General features: G+C 36.9%; 1 protein-coding gene across 1 annotated transcript in view; it reads left to right on the top strand.

Moving 5' to 3' along the window:
* The first annotated feature begins 8,006 nt into the window (after nt 1-8,006).
* Nucleotides 8,007-15,367, top strand: part of LOC144960545 (uncharacterized) — a 29,989-nt gene continuing 22,628 nt past the window's right edge. The window contains exons 1-4 of the mRNA XM_078893744.1: nt 8,007-8,204; nt 9,576-9,676; nt 10,248-10,406; nt 13,143-13,225. Of these exons, the coding sequence (XP_078749870.1) occupies nt 9,610-9,676; nt 10,248-10,406; nt 13,143-13,225 (309 nt within the window). The 5' untranslated portion in view covers nt 8,007-8,204; nt 9,576-9,609. The remainder of the gene's footprint in view (nt 8,205-9,575; nt 9,677-10,247; nt 10,407-13,142; nt 13,226-15,367) is intronic.

The following is a 15,367-nucleotide window of genomic DNA, read 5'->3' as shown; positions in this document are numbered from 1 at the left end:
ATATATATATATATAATATATATATATATATATAATATTAAGGGGTGCTGCAGTTCCATGAATCTGTTGAGAATCTGAACTGGTTACGATAACATTATACTTAATCAGGAAATTTATCTTTCTCCATCTAACTTTAACATATATCTGTGCCTATTCACATGGCCTTATCAATAATCAATACCTTACATATATAAATCAAATAATAATCAGTCACTTTGCAAACTCCGTATATCAGTCTGGACTGACCAGTATTGAATGTTATATCGGAGTTAACACTCTCCGTACCAGCCACTTTCAGAGTTTTCGCCAAAACGTCACGCCCACCCAACACAAAAATAGATTTTATATTTCTTACACATACAGAAAAACAAACGAGTATATTCTATAGGGAATGAGATTAGCGGAAGAGTAGCGTCCCTTGATTGGACGTCATTCACAGTCTGTGACGTCACCGGCGGAAAAGTTATTAGAGAGAGAACGTCATGTTGGTTGTGCGCTTCCGCGAGGACGAGAGACGCATGCGCACAACCAACATGACGTTCTCTCTCTAATAACTTTTCCGCCGGTGACGTCACAGACTATGGGTGACGTCCAATCAAGGGACGCTACTCTTCCGCTAATCTCATTCCATAAACACAAATATTGTTTAGCAAAATGAGATCTATAATATTAGTACAGTGTCAAGTTTTTATAGCTATATTTTGTGATATCCTAAAGAAATCAGAATGATAAAATTGTTGGTTGTATCGTAAAGAATGTTACGATTTACCTATGGTTGGTAAGGAGAGGGTTAATACTAGATCAGTCTTATCATTGCTTTATCAATATTAAACATGCGTGCGGCTATGTGGTCTAGTGGTATGACACTCGCTTTCGGATCGGAATGTCCTGGGTTCGAGCCTCGCGCCCGGCGCATAGTTACTCAACCTTGGAAAAGGTTCTTTACTCACATTCTCTCATCGTACTCAGGTGTAAAATGAGTACCTGGCCGTTAACAGCGTTGTCTTTGTCCGAAAAATTGTAATATCGTCCTACATGATAAATGTTGCTGTTGACCAGGGACCCCTTGTAAAGCGCTTTGAGCACAGTGGATATTGCGCTATAAAAAAGCTCAATTATTTTTCTTAAACATGTTGATCGAAGCTGCCAACGTAAAATCTTTGATTATTTTAATTGTAGGTTTAAATAATCTTTTTTTAGATTTGAGCTTTTGTATAGGGTTATATCCACTTAACGTACTCAAAGCTCTTTACAAAAGGTCCTTGACCCACAGACGCGACGTAATTGGATTCAATAGTATGATGTCACGTCGCCCCGCAACGGCGGTCATTGTGGTTCTAAACAAAGAAAATAGGTACTTTTTATTCTTCCTGCTGGCTCGAACTTTTCATATGCCTTGTGATCAGAATGTACAAAAGTCAAAACATGATCAGATTTATAATGTTTTTCTCCTCTGGATACACTTTTAAGTTAGTCCGAGAAATATTTCATAAGGGCGTCCGCCATTGTTCCGATAGTTTAGAGCCAGTTACTAAGTTACCATGCGTCATTAAGAGGGAAGTGACTTCATGACTGTTGAAGCGTATTACAAATACTGATCTCTATGAAAGAACCAGGGTCCAACGCCTGAGTACAATAATAAAGGAAAAGGGATGGAGGCTATTTGATCACATCTTACGTCGAGAAGATATCCCAGCCCAAAATGCAATGACAGAATATTTCCTTCATGATGACAAATATGTAAAGAGACCGGAGACCACCAACATCAATAGCAACCACCCTGAACCAGGATCTCTCAGCATATCAGAAATTTCTAGATTCAGATGAAGCTGAATTAATCCCTGAAGAACTAAGAAAAACTGCAGTGCCCTCCGTACTAAAGAGACAACAAGATCTTGACAGCCCCAAAAAATTGGCTCAGGGCGTAGCCATCGTTTTGTTATAGCCTGACACTTAAATCCAAAAGGTTTTTGCACCGCCTAGTGAGTTATCGTTAGTACAGCTCATGGAAACAAGTTATTCCATTGGTTGAACTATTGAATACAACTCACGATTTGTTTTCTTTTGTGGCATTTTGACGTCATTTTTTGGTCAGTGTCAGGCCATAACTTTACGAAGGCCACGCTCAGGGCCGTGACCAGTGGAAACAACATGAATGGAGAGAGCAGCTATACTTATCGAGGTTTCTTTTTAAATTTTTAAGTCTGTGACTGAATCACACAATTCTCAGCAAGCGTCATTCAGACTGCGAGGCTTACTACTTGCTTACATACGTTTCTCTTTATAAACACCTAATGTAAATGGTGCTGGCTCCACTAAAAGTTACTACTACTACTACTACTACTACTACTACTACTACTACTACTACTACTACTACTACTACTACTACTACTACTACCACTGCTACTACTACTACTACTACTACTACTACTACTACTACTACTACTACTACTATTACTACTACTTCTAATAGAACTACTATTGCTTCTACTGTTGCTACTGCCAATAATGATAAGACTAATGATTTTACTAATGATTATACTAATACCTACATCCCGTATATGTTGTATTTATTTCCAATTCTATCGTATATTGTCTATTCAACAATAGTCTACACTTTATTTTATTATACTTTTTTGTTATGCATTACACAGTTCATCCCCACCTCCCCTCTTTTTACTTAATTGCGCACCTTTTATAAATTTGGAGATAAAGATAAAGGGAGTAAATCTGACTCATGAATTAACAACACAAAATAGACGGACGTTTCGGCCTTTGACCTTTCTCAAGTAAACACCAAAAAAAATTATTTTTTTTTTAAATTAAAAAAAGAAAAAAAAAGAAAAAAGAAAAAAGAAAAAAAAAATTTTTTTAAATAAAAAAAAATAAAAAGAAAAATAATAAAAAGAAAAAAGAAAAAAAAAATTATATATATATATATATATATATATATATATATATATAATATATATATATATATATATATATATATATATATATATATATATATATATATATATATATTTATGTTATATTGTCATAATAATATATAATGATATCAAAAGTATATATATATATATATATATATATATATATATATTATTTTAATATTTACCACAATGTTGGAGTCAGTCTACATCGATGTTTTAGGCCTAATAAGCCATTGTCAGGACTGTGTGTTACATGAGTTTGGTTTGTTGCCTGTTGTTATTTGTTGAAGTGGTTCCGGTTTGTAGTTGATTAATAAGAACTTCCGGCGATGTGGACATGTATTGTACATCTCATTTTTCGTGTTGAGTGTGGCTTCATGAGGGTGTTTGATTATAGTATATTTCTGTTCCAGGCATAAGCTACATTGTTTTGATGTTGGTGTGTATCCTGTTGCTTTAGATAAAATTTTCCATGAAATGCTGTGTCTAGTTTGTTGTCTTTTCCAAATGTGTTCGCTGAGTTTTGTGAATGTTTTTTTGTTAGTGTTTCTAAATGTTGAGGTGTGAAGGTTCTATCTTGTTTTGAAATTATTTTCCGTTAGTCCTACATATTTTTCTTGTTTGTTTGTTTTAGTTTCGGTGACTGTGGCTTGGTAAATTAAACTTGATTCTAAACATTGTTTGTTTAGCGGGCAATGTTCCTTATTTCTGCAGTTACATTTTCTGGTGGGTGGATTTTGCTCTTGTCGGTGGTTTATTAATAATTTTTTTGTTGTGGCTTGAAATTATTTGTTCTATATTGCGCATACACGAGTAGCTTATTTTTATAGTATTCCTGTTGATAATTTTATGTAGCTTGTGGGTTTTTGGAAAGTGTGTATCAATTAACTTCAGGAACTGCAGCCCAATGTTAGTGCTGACATTTTTGTCGAAAGGTGGACTGAACCAAGTAAATGTCGTTTTCTTGTTTTGCGTTCTTCACTTATGTGTTGATGTTTACATGAGAGGGGGGCGTCTGTGTATTCAAATGGTGTGTTGTATCCGCTTTTTGTGAGTGCTTCTTTGTAGGGGGTGGCTGCGACGTTGAATATCTCTTTGTTTTTCGAAAGTTTGCTCACCCTCAGTGCTATGCTTTTTGGTATGTTTTCAATGACGGAACGTGGGTGGTTGTTGTTTTTATTAATGTAGCTAATGGTGTTGTTTGGTTTTCTGAACGGTTGGAATGAATTGGATTTTATGTCGAATGTGATGTCGACGAAGTCAACCGTTTTATTTGCTTCTATCGTGATTTTCAAATTGTTGTTTTGGAATATTTTACAGATTTGGTTTTTTTTATGTTTTCGTTCGCTCTTGGTCGTTTGTTGGTTATAGCGAGTCCGTCATCTCTATAGAGGCCGATGTATGTGTGTGTGTGTGTATGTTGCAGTTGTGACAGGATGTAGAGTCCGACCAGTTCGCATGTTTCAGCACCGTCGAACGAACCCATTGTTATGTCGAAATCATTATGTCGCTTTGTCCACGGCGTGTTGTCATAGTATAGTGTGCTGTGCTTGGTGTGTTTGATGATGTGTTTTCCTCTTCTGTGATGTTGGTGTAATTTGCTGCGAATTCCAATGCTTTGTTTAGTAAGTATGGGGTGATGGAGGGGTAAAAATCGCAAATGTCGAAAGAGATGAAGGTGCAATTTTCTTTGTTTTGGATATTTTTAAACCATTCAATGACTTCATCGGTGTTTTTCCACTGGTTGAATTTAGTTGCTTCTTTGGCGTTTTTATTTATTTTTTCCAATATCTTATTGCTGATTTTTCCAATTTCAGATTTGTATGGATTTATTAGTCTACATGTTGGATTATTTTTGAAGTCAGGCTTGTGATCTTTTAATGTGATGAACGCTTCTCTTCTTGGTGCTGTATCGATTCGATCGCTAAGGTCAAGTCTGTTCGCTATATTCTTATCTTCTTTTGTGATCTCTTCGGTTCTATGTGTTCTGTCTTTCTTATAGTCTTTGTTGATTTGTTTGTGTGTCATTTTATCATATTCCTCAGGTGTCATTTTATAATAGTTGTTGGATTTGTCGGCTCGTATCAGAAGTTGTTTTTCTTTGTTTATTTTCTTCCCATAGTTAGACAGTTGGTTTTGGAAGTCGTTATTTTTGTTTTTGGACTGTACATTTTGAATGAGATCTGAAAGTCCGTCTTTTAATTTTTTTGATTCAGGTATTGGAGGGGGTGAATTTGTAGAGTTGAAGCCGTACGTTTTCTTGTGGGTGGGTTCTAAATGTGGGTGCAGGAAAAAGACTGTTCTCCATCGTAGATTCTTGACAAATGTTTCTGTTCTTGCTATTAATGATTTAATGTAAGATTTTCTGTTGCAGGTAGGAATATTCTTTGTAGAATATGGGAAAGTAGTAGGTCTAAGTTGTGGCGTAGTGTCCATTTTGTGTCCAAGAGTGCTCAACGGTGCGGAGCTGTGTATTGAACGTGTTTGATACAAATATGGTACGGATAGTGCTCGACATGTAGCAATGGAGCGAATTATTATTTTAATATTTACCACAATGTTGGAGTCAGTCTACATCGATGTTTTAGGCCTAATCAGCCATCGTCAGTCCTGACATTATCTACTGGGCCGTTGCCTCTGGTAAAGGGTCTTTGCACGGCCACAAGCCTCATCATTAGAAGTATATTTGGCATTTATGTCTAAAAATAATAGAATGATAAAAATAATAATAATAACAATAATAATATAATAATAATAATAATAATAATAATAATAATAATAATAATAATAAATAAAATAATAATAATAATATAATAATAATAACAATAATAATAAAAATAATAGTAATAATAATTATGATAATAAAATAATATGTAAACAAATAAATAAATAAATAAATAAATAAATAAATAAATAAATAAATAAATGGATAAATTTAAAAAATATGAAATAATAAATTAATTAATCTATAAATAAATAAATGAACTAATGATGGAGTGGAGGAACTCAATGAAAAGATATATTATATATATATATATATATATATATATATATATATATATATATATATATATATAATATTTTTCTAATTGCCATATAAAGGTCAGGATGTGATTTCCAGAGTGTACATAGTAAGGCAACGGCCAGGGAAAGAAAGTGAAAAAGAGAATATATAACTATATATAGGGGAGATAGATAGGGAGAAAAGTTTTTCAAATGTGAAGACTACTGTTAAACCCTTTGGCTTCAAAGTGCCTAGTCGGATAATAAGTTTCCTCTGAGTATCAGAACAGTGTCTCAGTACGAAAATGACATGTCTGATTGTTGGTGTCCAGGAGATGTGAAATGGTCAGAAACAGGTACATGTTTTCTGCTGAGATGTATCTCTTAGATGCTCTCTAAAACAAGCGTCTGCCTGTTTGACCGATGTAGAACATATCACATTTTCTACATTTAATGGCATATATAACATTCCTGGAGGTGCAAGTGAATGAACCCTGAATAGTCCATTCACGTAAGGGGAAATGGAAACTTGCTGTTCTGTTAATGTAAGGGCAAGTAAGCACTTCCTACTGCAGGGAAACGTACCAAAGGCGGAGGTTAAAGCGGACTGTCTTAAGCGGCTATGTACAAGTTGATCTCTAATATTGCGATCACGACGATAGACAACAAGAGGAGGGTGAGGGAAAGCGGGTCTAGTAACTGGGTCCTGTTTAAGAATATTAAATTGTGCTTTGATGCTATGGGCTAGTTGTTGGTTATGGGGATGATAGGTAAGGATGAGTTTGGGACGGTCGTTGGTTTTGTCTTTGTCATTTCTATTTGTGGGATTAAGGGCTCGGGATCTGGAGATGGTGTTCACTTTGTTGAGTGTTTTATAAAGGATAGAATCAGGGTAATTCCGGGCTCTGAAAAAGTCAATGAGTTCTTTCGCCCTTTCTTTAAATGTGGAGTCATGGGTGCACAGGCATCTGAGTCGGAGGAATTGTGAAAAGGGGATAGAGTTTTTACATGGTATTGGATGAGAAATAAATGACGCAGGTAACTGTGGCTGTCTGTGTCTTTGTAGCACACAGAAGTGCTGAGGCAGAAGGGGGTTACACATGGGTGAATATCTAAAAAAGTGACATCGGTATGTGAGACAGTGCTGGTGAACTTATTTGAGGGTGGAAGTTGTTCGAGAGATCAAAAAGTTGTTAAGTTCTGATTCCGACAGTACAGTGACGCCGACAATGTCGTCGATATATCTCAAAAACACCTCAGGTTTGGGACCGGGAACGAATCCATAATTTGTTTTTCCAGATACCCCATGAACAGACAAGCATAACTAGGTCCCATTCTTGTGCCCATGGCCACTCCGCTTACTTGTTTGTAAAACTTGTCATTGAATTCAAAGCTGTTAAGGTTCGGGACAAGAGATGTTAACCTGAGTACTGTGTCAACCTCAATATCTGTGGGAGGATTTTGGTAGAGGAAATACTTAATTGCTTTAAAACCATCATAGTGGGGAATCGCAGTGTATAGGGATGAGACGTCCATAGCGATCAAAAGGCGGGGATGGGAGTCCGAAATGGTATAATCTCTAAAAATAGTGAGAGCATGGTTAGTGTCTTTAACATAAGTAGCAAGTTTTTGCACAAAAGGTTGGAAAACAAAGTCAAGCAGATCAGAAATTATATCTGTTGGACACGAGCATGCAGAAACAATGGGCCTGCCTGGGGGGGGGGGTGTCTGTTGGGGTTGTCATTTTATATTTTATATATTATAAAATTCTATTGTTCTATTTTAATCCATGCTCCCTTACAAAGTAGTATACTATTTCTTTCCCATCAATGTTTTTGTTTATTCATCTTAACAACGGCACAACCACATCATCTCATTCGTCTGTGATGTTATTCATCCTGTTTTGCTGATAAATGGGAAACTTGAAACGTCCATTCTATCTGTTTTCGTATATCCAATTGAAGATTACATTCAATTTCATATTGTTATTTACATAAACATATTACTCGTAATAAAAATTACGTCATTAGTTTTAGATATGGCTCTTCTACCGGAAACGCAACACCAACCCATATCCTCGAAACGGTTCAGATGATGGAAAACTTATTTACATTCATTCGCCTATGGAAAAAGTGCAAAGTAAATAAATAAATAAATAAATAAATAAATAAATCACACGACCATCCTTCTCATTCAATTGTTTTGATAATGAAGCAGCCACAGGCCAAATTCATCTGAATATTACAACTATCACAATGCATCAAAGAATTGGTAAGATACTCAAACACTCCCGATTACTTCAAAAATGCAATTGACAATTGATAAGGACTTGACTTGAACTTTTTTTATGTAGCGCATTATCCACTAAACGTGCTCAAAGCGCTTTACAAAGGTACCCCTGACCGACAGCAAGACGTAACATGTAGAACGAAATGTGATACCTGTTAGGCCATATTACAATTACAGAGACATCGCTGTTAACTGAACTGTCAGGTACTCATTTTATACCTGAGTAGGGTGAGATAATGTGAATACGTAAAGAGCATTTGGGAGGCCTTCCGAAATCTCCTATATCCCTTTTTTAAAGTCTCCCCCCCCCCTCCCAAAACCCCTACTAGAACTTTATAAAAAAAAGGTTCCCCCCTCCCAAACCCCCTACTAGATTTTTTTTTTAAAAGAATACAGGTGATGTAGGAGCTTTCGGAAGGCCTCCGAGCCTTTTCCAAGGACTCAACTATGCGAACTCAGGACCTTACGATCCTAAAGCGAGTGTCATACCACAAGACCACATAGCCGCTCATTGAATCAGGGTTAGGGCCAATTATGGACTTGGGGAGTTCTTCCGCACGTTCCTCGAGGTAACTTCACTTTATATTCTTCTTTTAACTCCGTGGATATTTTGTCAGACGTTTATTCATTCAATTTGTCCTTATAAAGTAGCATTTAAAAAACTCTAGAACAAACCTTGATAGATTAGTGAAAGTTTAAAATTCCTAACATGACCTTTATTTTGGTTCTCCGTCGCCATTTTGACGCTGAAGTATGGAAAGTTAGTTTAGAAAAGTCCTTTTTTCAATTAGGGTTAGCTCAAGTACCGAGAATTTGTTTTTTATTATAGTTATAGGTCATAGGAAATGTCCTAGGCAACGTGTGCATATATGCAGGTCTGACCGAACTCACTTATAGACCTAGTTTAACATTGTTGTAATGGTCAATGTATTCATTTTTTTCTTTTGGATTTCCATTACAACAACGAGCCCATAAGAAATTGGGATATCAGACCTGCAAATAAGTGCACGTCGGTCCTTGGGTGTTTATTTCTCCTATTAAGGTTATTTATAGGTTTTAGTAAAGGTCCTGTGTTTGTTTTTCCTGTTAGATTTATCTATCTATCTATCTATTATCTATCTCGCCTCTGCTCTCTTTATCTCTCTCCCCCCCCCCCCCCCCACCCCCATCTTTCTCTCCCTCTCTCTCTCTCTCTCTCTCTCTCTCTCTCTTTCTCTCTCTCTCACGCACACACACATACACACACATACACACACACTCACTCTCACTCTTACTCTTCCTTCCCCTCTCCCTTTTCTCTCTTTCCTTCTCTCTCAATATTTAACATTATCAATATCATTACCTTTTTTTCAGGCGTTATTCTATAGGTGAGAAGTCCTAGTCAACTATGAAAATTGGAGTTTTAATATCCATTACTTTGTTGTCTGTGGGAAAGTGTCTTGAAGTGGATAAAGGTAAACGCTATGGGAACATGTCTGTTATTGTTGTCTGTGGGGAACTGTCTTGAAGTGGATAAAGGTAAATGCTATGGGAATTGTCTGTGGGGAAGTGGCTTGAAGTGGATAAAGGTAAATACTATGGGAATTGTCTGTGGGGAAGTGTCTTGAAGTGGATAAAGGTAAATGCTATGGGAATTGTCTGTGGGGAAGTGTCTGAAGTGGATAAAGGTGAAGGTCATGGGAACATGTTAGTCATTTCTGTCCCTAGCCAACAGCAACACTTAACATGTAGGAAGAAACGCTGTTAGCGCCCAATTGCTCCTTTTCTACCTGACTTGCAGTGAATGTAATTAAGGAACATTTTTCCAAGGATTCAAGCATGTGTCCCTCTCTGAGCGGAATTCGAATCCAACCTTACAGTCCGAAAGTGAGCGCCATACCACAAGACCACATAGTCGGAGAATTCGTCACTTGTGAGTATAGATCTTTTGTTTGTTTTTGTTGGGTTTTTAAAAATTTGAAATGAATTCTTTAAACATGTGTTTATCTTTATTGTTTATTTGTTTGTTTGTTTTTGTGTAAACAGATGATTGCAAGACAGAAAAATGGGAAAAAATTCCTGGCCAATCCTACCTGAAGGTGATGACCTCCCGCTATAAGTACCAAAATTCTCGCAAGCTGTGCACAGCGTGGGGCGGAACTTTAGTCCAAATCAAGGACAAAGAGATGCAAGATTTTTTAATGAGTAGGTCGGATTACACACTTTTGTGTGTGTGTCTGTGTGTGTGTATGTGTGTGTAAAACACAATATCTCTCGCTTCCCCCCTCCCTCTCTCTCTCTCTCTCTCTCTCTCTCTCTCTCTCTCTCTCTCTCTCTCTTTATGCACAATCTTCAGCCTACAGTGATGAAGATTTGGAAGAGTTTTATGAGATACTCGAGTCAACAATCTCAAGGGTACCAAAAAAAGACACCCTCGTAGTAATGGGAGACTGGAATGACAAGGTGGTGACAGTTGGACGCTTTTCATACGGAACACCAGGACTAAGACTGTTAGAGATTGCCAAAACATACAAATTAATGCTTGCAAATACTCTACATCCTCACAAGCAATCAAGAACAACAATTTGGCACTCTCCCGACGGAATACATCACAATCAAATTGACTATATTTTGACCACTCAACGGTTTAAGTCTCGTATAAACAAAGCAAAAATAAGAACCTATCCTGCGCTGATATAGGCAGTGATCATGATATGGTGCTCTGTTCCCTGACACTGAAACTACGGATAAAACGCCCTGTCATGGTGACACGCCTAAGATTTGATGTTGATAATCTCAAGGACCCCACGATAGCAGAAGAGTTCCAAGCACAAATTGGAGGAAAGTTTACGGCCTTAAACCTTATTGACAACGACATAGACACTATTATTAGTAGCAAAATGAGAGAACTGAAGAGAAACCAAAACCAAGATGAAGAATCCAAAATGAAGTATCAACAGGCAAATGCAGAAGTCAGGAGTATTATGCGCAAATCACAGGAAAGCTGTGTATAGGACAGTGCAGAGTCATTGATCATGGGATGCAGAACGGGAATGTAAAGAAAGCCTATGATATCTTGAAACCATAGTAGACCAAAAGCTTTTGTAATTGAAGACAGCAAGGGTGCTCTACTTACCCAGAAAGATGTCATGATCAGATTGACCGAATACTGCAAAGGGCTTTATAACATCGACTTGAACCCAGACCCATCAGTCTTGACAGAGAACAGAGACACACAAAACCCAGACACACCAAGAATAATCATACATGAGGTTGAGGCAGCAATCCAGGGTTTAAGCTCCAACAAAACCCTTGGAATAGATAACGTTCCAGCAGAACTTTTTAAAAATGGTGAAGAGGAGACAGTGGAGTCAATGACAATTCCATGCCAAAAGATTATGAATGAGACAAGGTGGCCAAAAAACTGGACACAATCCTTGATAAGCCCTTTACCAAAAACGGAGATTTGAAAACGTGCAGTAACTATAGGACCATAAGTCTAATTAGCCTACCAAGTAAAATAATTCTGCGGATAATACTAAACAGAATGAAACAAAAAACCGAAGATATCCTGGCAGATGAGCAAGCTGGTTTTCGACCTGGAAAGAGCACAGTACAACAAGTCTTCAATAACAGAATTCTGACAGAGAAATTTCTGCAACATCAAAATGAACATTTTCATAATTTCATAGACTTCCTGAAAGCAGTTGACAGGATTTGGTATAACTGTTTGTGGGATACACTACGCTTTTATGGTTTCGAAGAGGGTCTAATCCAAATAACCAATGCACTCTATAGTACTACGACAAGTGCAGTTCTCAACAACAACGAGCTTGGTGAGTTCTTTCGGACAAATGTGGGCGTCAGACAAGGCTGCATACTTACCCCAATGCTCTTCCTATAGAAAATTATGAGCGAAGCTCTCGAAAATCATCAAACCTCTGTATCAATTGCGGACGAAAATTGTGTATTTTGGGTTTTTGTGACGACATGGCTGAAAGGGAAAAAGAACTACAAGATATAATTGACTCGCTTACTCATAAAGCAATGCCGTACGGCAGGGAAATAAGTACAGAATAGTCTCAAATACTTGTAAACACCTGAAATGATGGACATGCAGAAATTTTAATCGATAATGAAAAACTCGAGTAAGTGTCAACATTTAAATACTTGAGCGTTCTGCTAACCAAGGACGGTAACAGTACAACTGAGATTAAGGCAAAAATAGGAATGTCAACAGCAACACGAACGAGACTGACAAAAATATGGAAAAGTTCAATCATTTTCGAAATAAAAATTAAACTTTACAAATCACTGGTGCTTTCCATCTTACTATAGGGCTGCGAGTCATGGACATTAACTCCGGAATTTGAACGCAGAATATCTGCTTTTGATGTGAAAAGTTATCAAAAACTCCTGCGGGTGCCGAATACAGAAAACAGAACGTAAAAAGACGTACAGGAAGAGGTGCAAGATCGTGTAGGACTACAGGAACCCCTCATTAACACAGTTAGAAGGAGGAAACTGTCATGGTTTGGCCACAATGTGGGGCATGAAGGTTTGTGCAGAACGGTGATGGAGGGTACCCTTGAAGGAGGAAGAAGAAGAGGATGACAAAGGAAAGTTTGGATGGAAAATATCAAGGAATGGACAGAAATGAAGATGGAAGAACTCTTGGAGAAGGCCAACAATAGAGAAGAATGGCTGAAAGTGGTGAGAGCTGCATCCCGTGTATCCCCCCGACGATCATCAGATCACGGGATGAATGAATGAATGAATGAATGAATGAAGGAAATATATATATATATATGTGTGTGTGTGTGTGTGTGTGTGTGTGTGTGTGTGTGTGTGTGTGTGTTTACGTCGCCCCAACCTGTGGGGTTTTTTTTTTTAAATAGATTGACTTTTATGCATTTATCTTTTTATTTATTTCTGTTTCAGCTCTCCGATTCGATAGAATGGATTATTACATTGGCCTGTCTAATCACACCGGGATACCAACGTGGGAAGACGGAACAAGACTGGTAGAGACTCAAGATACTACTACTACTATCATTATTATTATTATTATTATTATTATTATTATTATTATTATTATTATTATTATTATTATTATTATTATTATTATTATTATTATTATTATTATTATATTATTATATATACTATACTACTACTACTACTACTACTACTACTACTACTACTACTATACTACTACTACTACTACTATACTACTACTACTACTACTACTACTAACTACTACTACTACTACTACTACTACTACTACTACTACTACTACTACTACTAACTACAACTACACTACTACTATACTACTACTACTACTACTACTACTACTACTACTACATACATACTACAACTACTACTACTACTCTACTACTACTACTACTACTATATACACTACTACTACTACTACTACTACTACTACTACTACTACTACTACAACTACTACTACTGCTGCTGCTCACTGCTGCTCTACTACTACTAACTAACTACGACTACTACGACTACTACTACTACTACTACTACTACTACTACTACTACTACTACTACTACTACTACTACTACTACTACTACTACTACTACTACTACTACTACGACTACTACTACTACTACTACTACAACTGCTGTTATTACTACTCCTTTCTTTCTTATTCATTTGTTGACTATTGTTTTTGTTTTGTTTTTGTTTTGTTTTTTGGGGGTGGGGGGGGGGGGGGGGGGAATCGTTTTGTTTTGATATTTGTATTCTAATTTTTCGTTATATTTTTTTCATTTGTTTGTCATTCTTGATTTTGTTGTGTTTTGTTTTGTTTTGTATTGTTTTTGTCGTTTGTCCTTTCGTTTGTTTTTTGCATTTTTTTTTTTTTTTTTTTTTTTTGGTTTTGCTTGATTTGATTTGTTTTGTTTGGTTTTGTCTCTTTTTTTTTTTTGGGGGGGGTGTTGTTTTTTTGGGTTGATTTGTTTTGTTTTTTGTTGTTTTTTTATGGGTTTTCTTTTTGTTCTATTTATGTTTTTTATTTTGTTTGTTTGTTTTGGATTCAATAGAGAGATTAAAATAAACATCTTTAAGTATTTAAAAGTTAGAGAATGAGAACTTATTTTCCTCAGGAATTTTTTTTTCTACTTTATCTCGAATTTTTTAATAAGTTAAGTTTAAGTCTCACTTGAAGGACCAGCTTTGAGACAAACAGTTAATAATATTTAATTTTTTAAACTGTTGACTTCAGTTTTTATAAAGCGCAATAATACAAGGGGTCCGTGGCCAACAGCAAACCTTAACGTGTAGAGCGAGACACGACGCCCGTTAGGAGAAAATATTACAAATGTATTTCCGACACAGACAATGCTGTGAACGGCCAGGTACCCATTTTAACACATAAGTATCTTGAGAGAATATGAGTAAAGGGCCTAGCCTTTTCCAAGACCTCAACTATGCGCCGAGCGAGGCTCAAACCCGGGACCTTCCTATCCGAAAGAGAGTGTCATGCCACTAGACCACATGCCCCCAAATGGACTTGTTACACGTTTCTTCCTTCATAATAAGAACAACAACAACAACAAAAGAAATAAGTAGAAAAGTACCAGAAGAAGTCCCTCAGAGCCATTGGCCCTGTGGAGCCGAGTTTATCCCAGTTTCTGTAGCGTGAAACAGACAATAGCAATTGCTTGCTATCCTTTGGATAGAACGCTAGTCTATCGCAAAGTACTTTACTCCAACAAATCTAACAGACTCCGCTACCCATTCACTGTTGGGTCGTCAGTGGGGTCGGAAAAATTCTCGAGGGAACTATCTTGGTCCCTTTCCGTGTGGAGCGAGTGCTTTACCAACTGAGCTATCGTACCAGAAGACAATAGATAATAAAATCTTTGCAGCCATGAGGATTCCAGCCTACGACCTGACTGTTACGACAACTCCGCCTAGCCAAGCGAAGGACGCTCTACAATCATGGCACTGCTCCCAACTACTTGTCATCTCTTCTTTCTATCTATAATCCGATACTCCAAAAGTGGTGGATAGCGTCCATTGTAGAGAGGTCGGGTCGTGGGTTTAAATCCTTATCGCCGCAAAGGTGTTGTTTTTTAATTCTCTATTGTCTTCAGACAATTTCTACTCAGTTCATCAACATAAGTGCCTTCTCCACTCACGT

The sequence above is a fragment of the Berghia stephanieae genome, chromosome 15 (assembly GCF_034508935.2).
Source record: "Berghia stephanieae isolate SIO BIC M18660-M18661 chromosome 15, UCSD_Bste_1.3, whole genome shotgun sequence".
Taxonomy (NCBI): domain Eukaryota; kingdom Metazoa; phylum Mollusca; class Gastropoda; order Nudibranchia; family Aeolidiidae; genus Berghia; species Berghia stephanieae.
The sequence above is the reverse complement of the archived record's forward strand: the minus strand, read 5'-3'. Positions and strand labels throughout refer to the sequence as shown.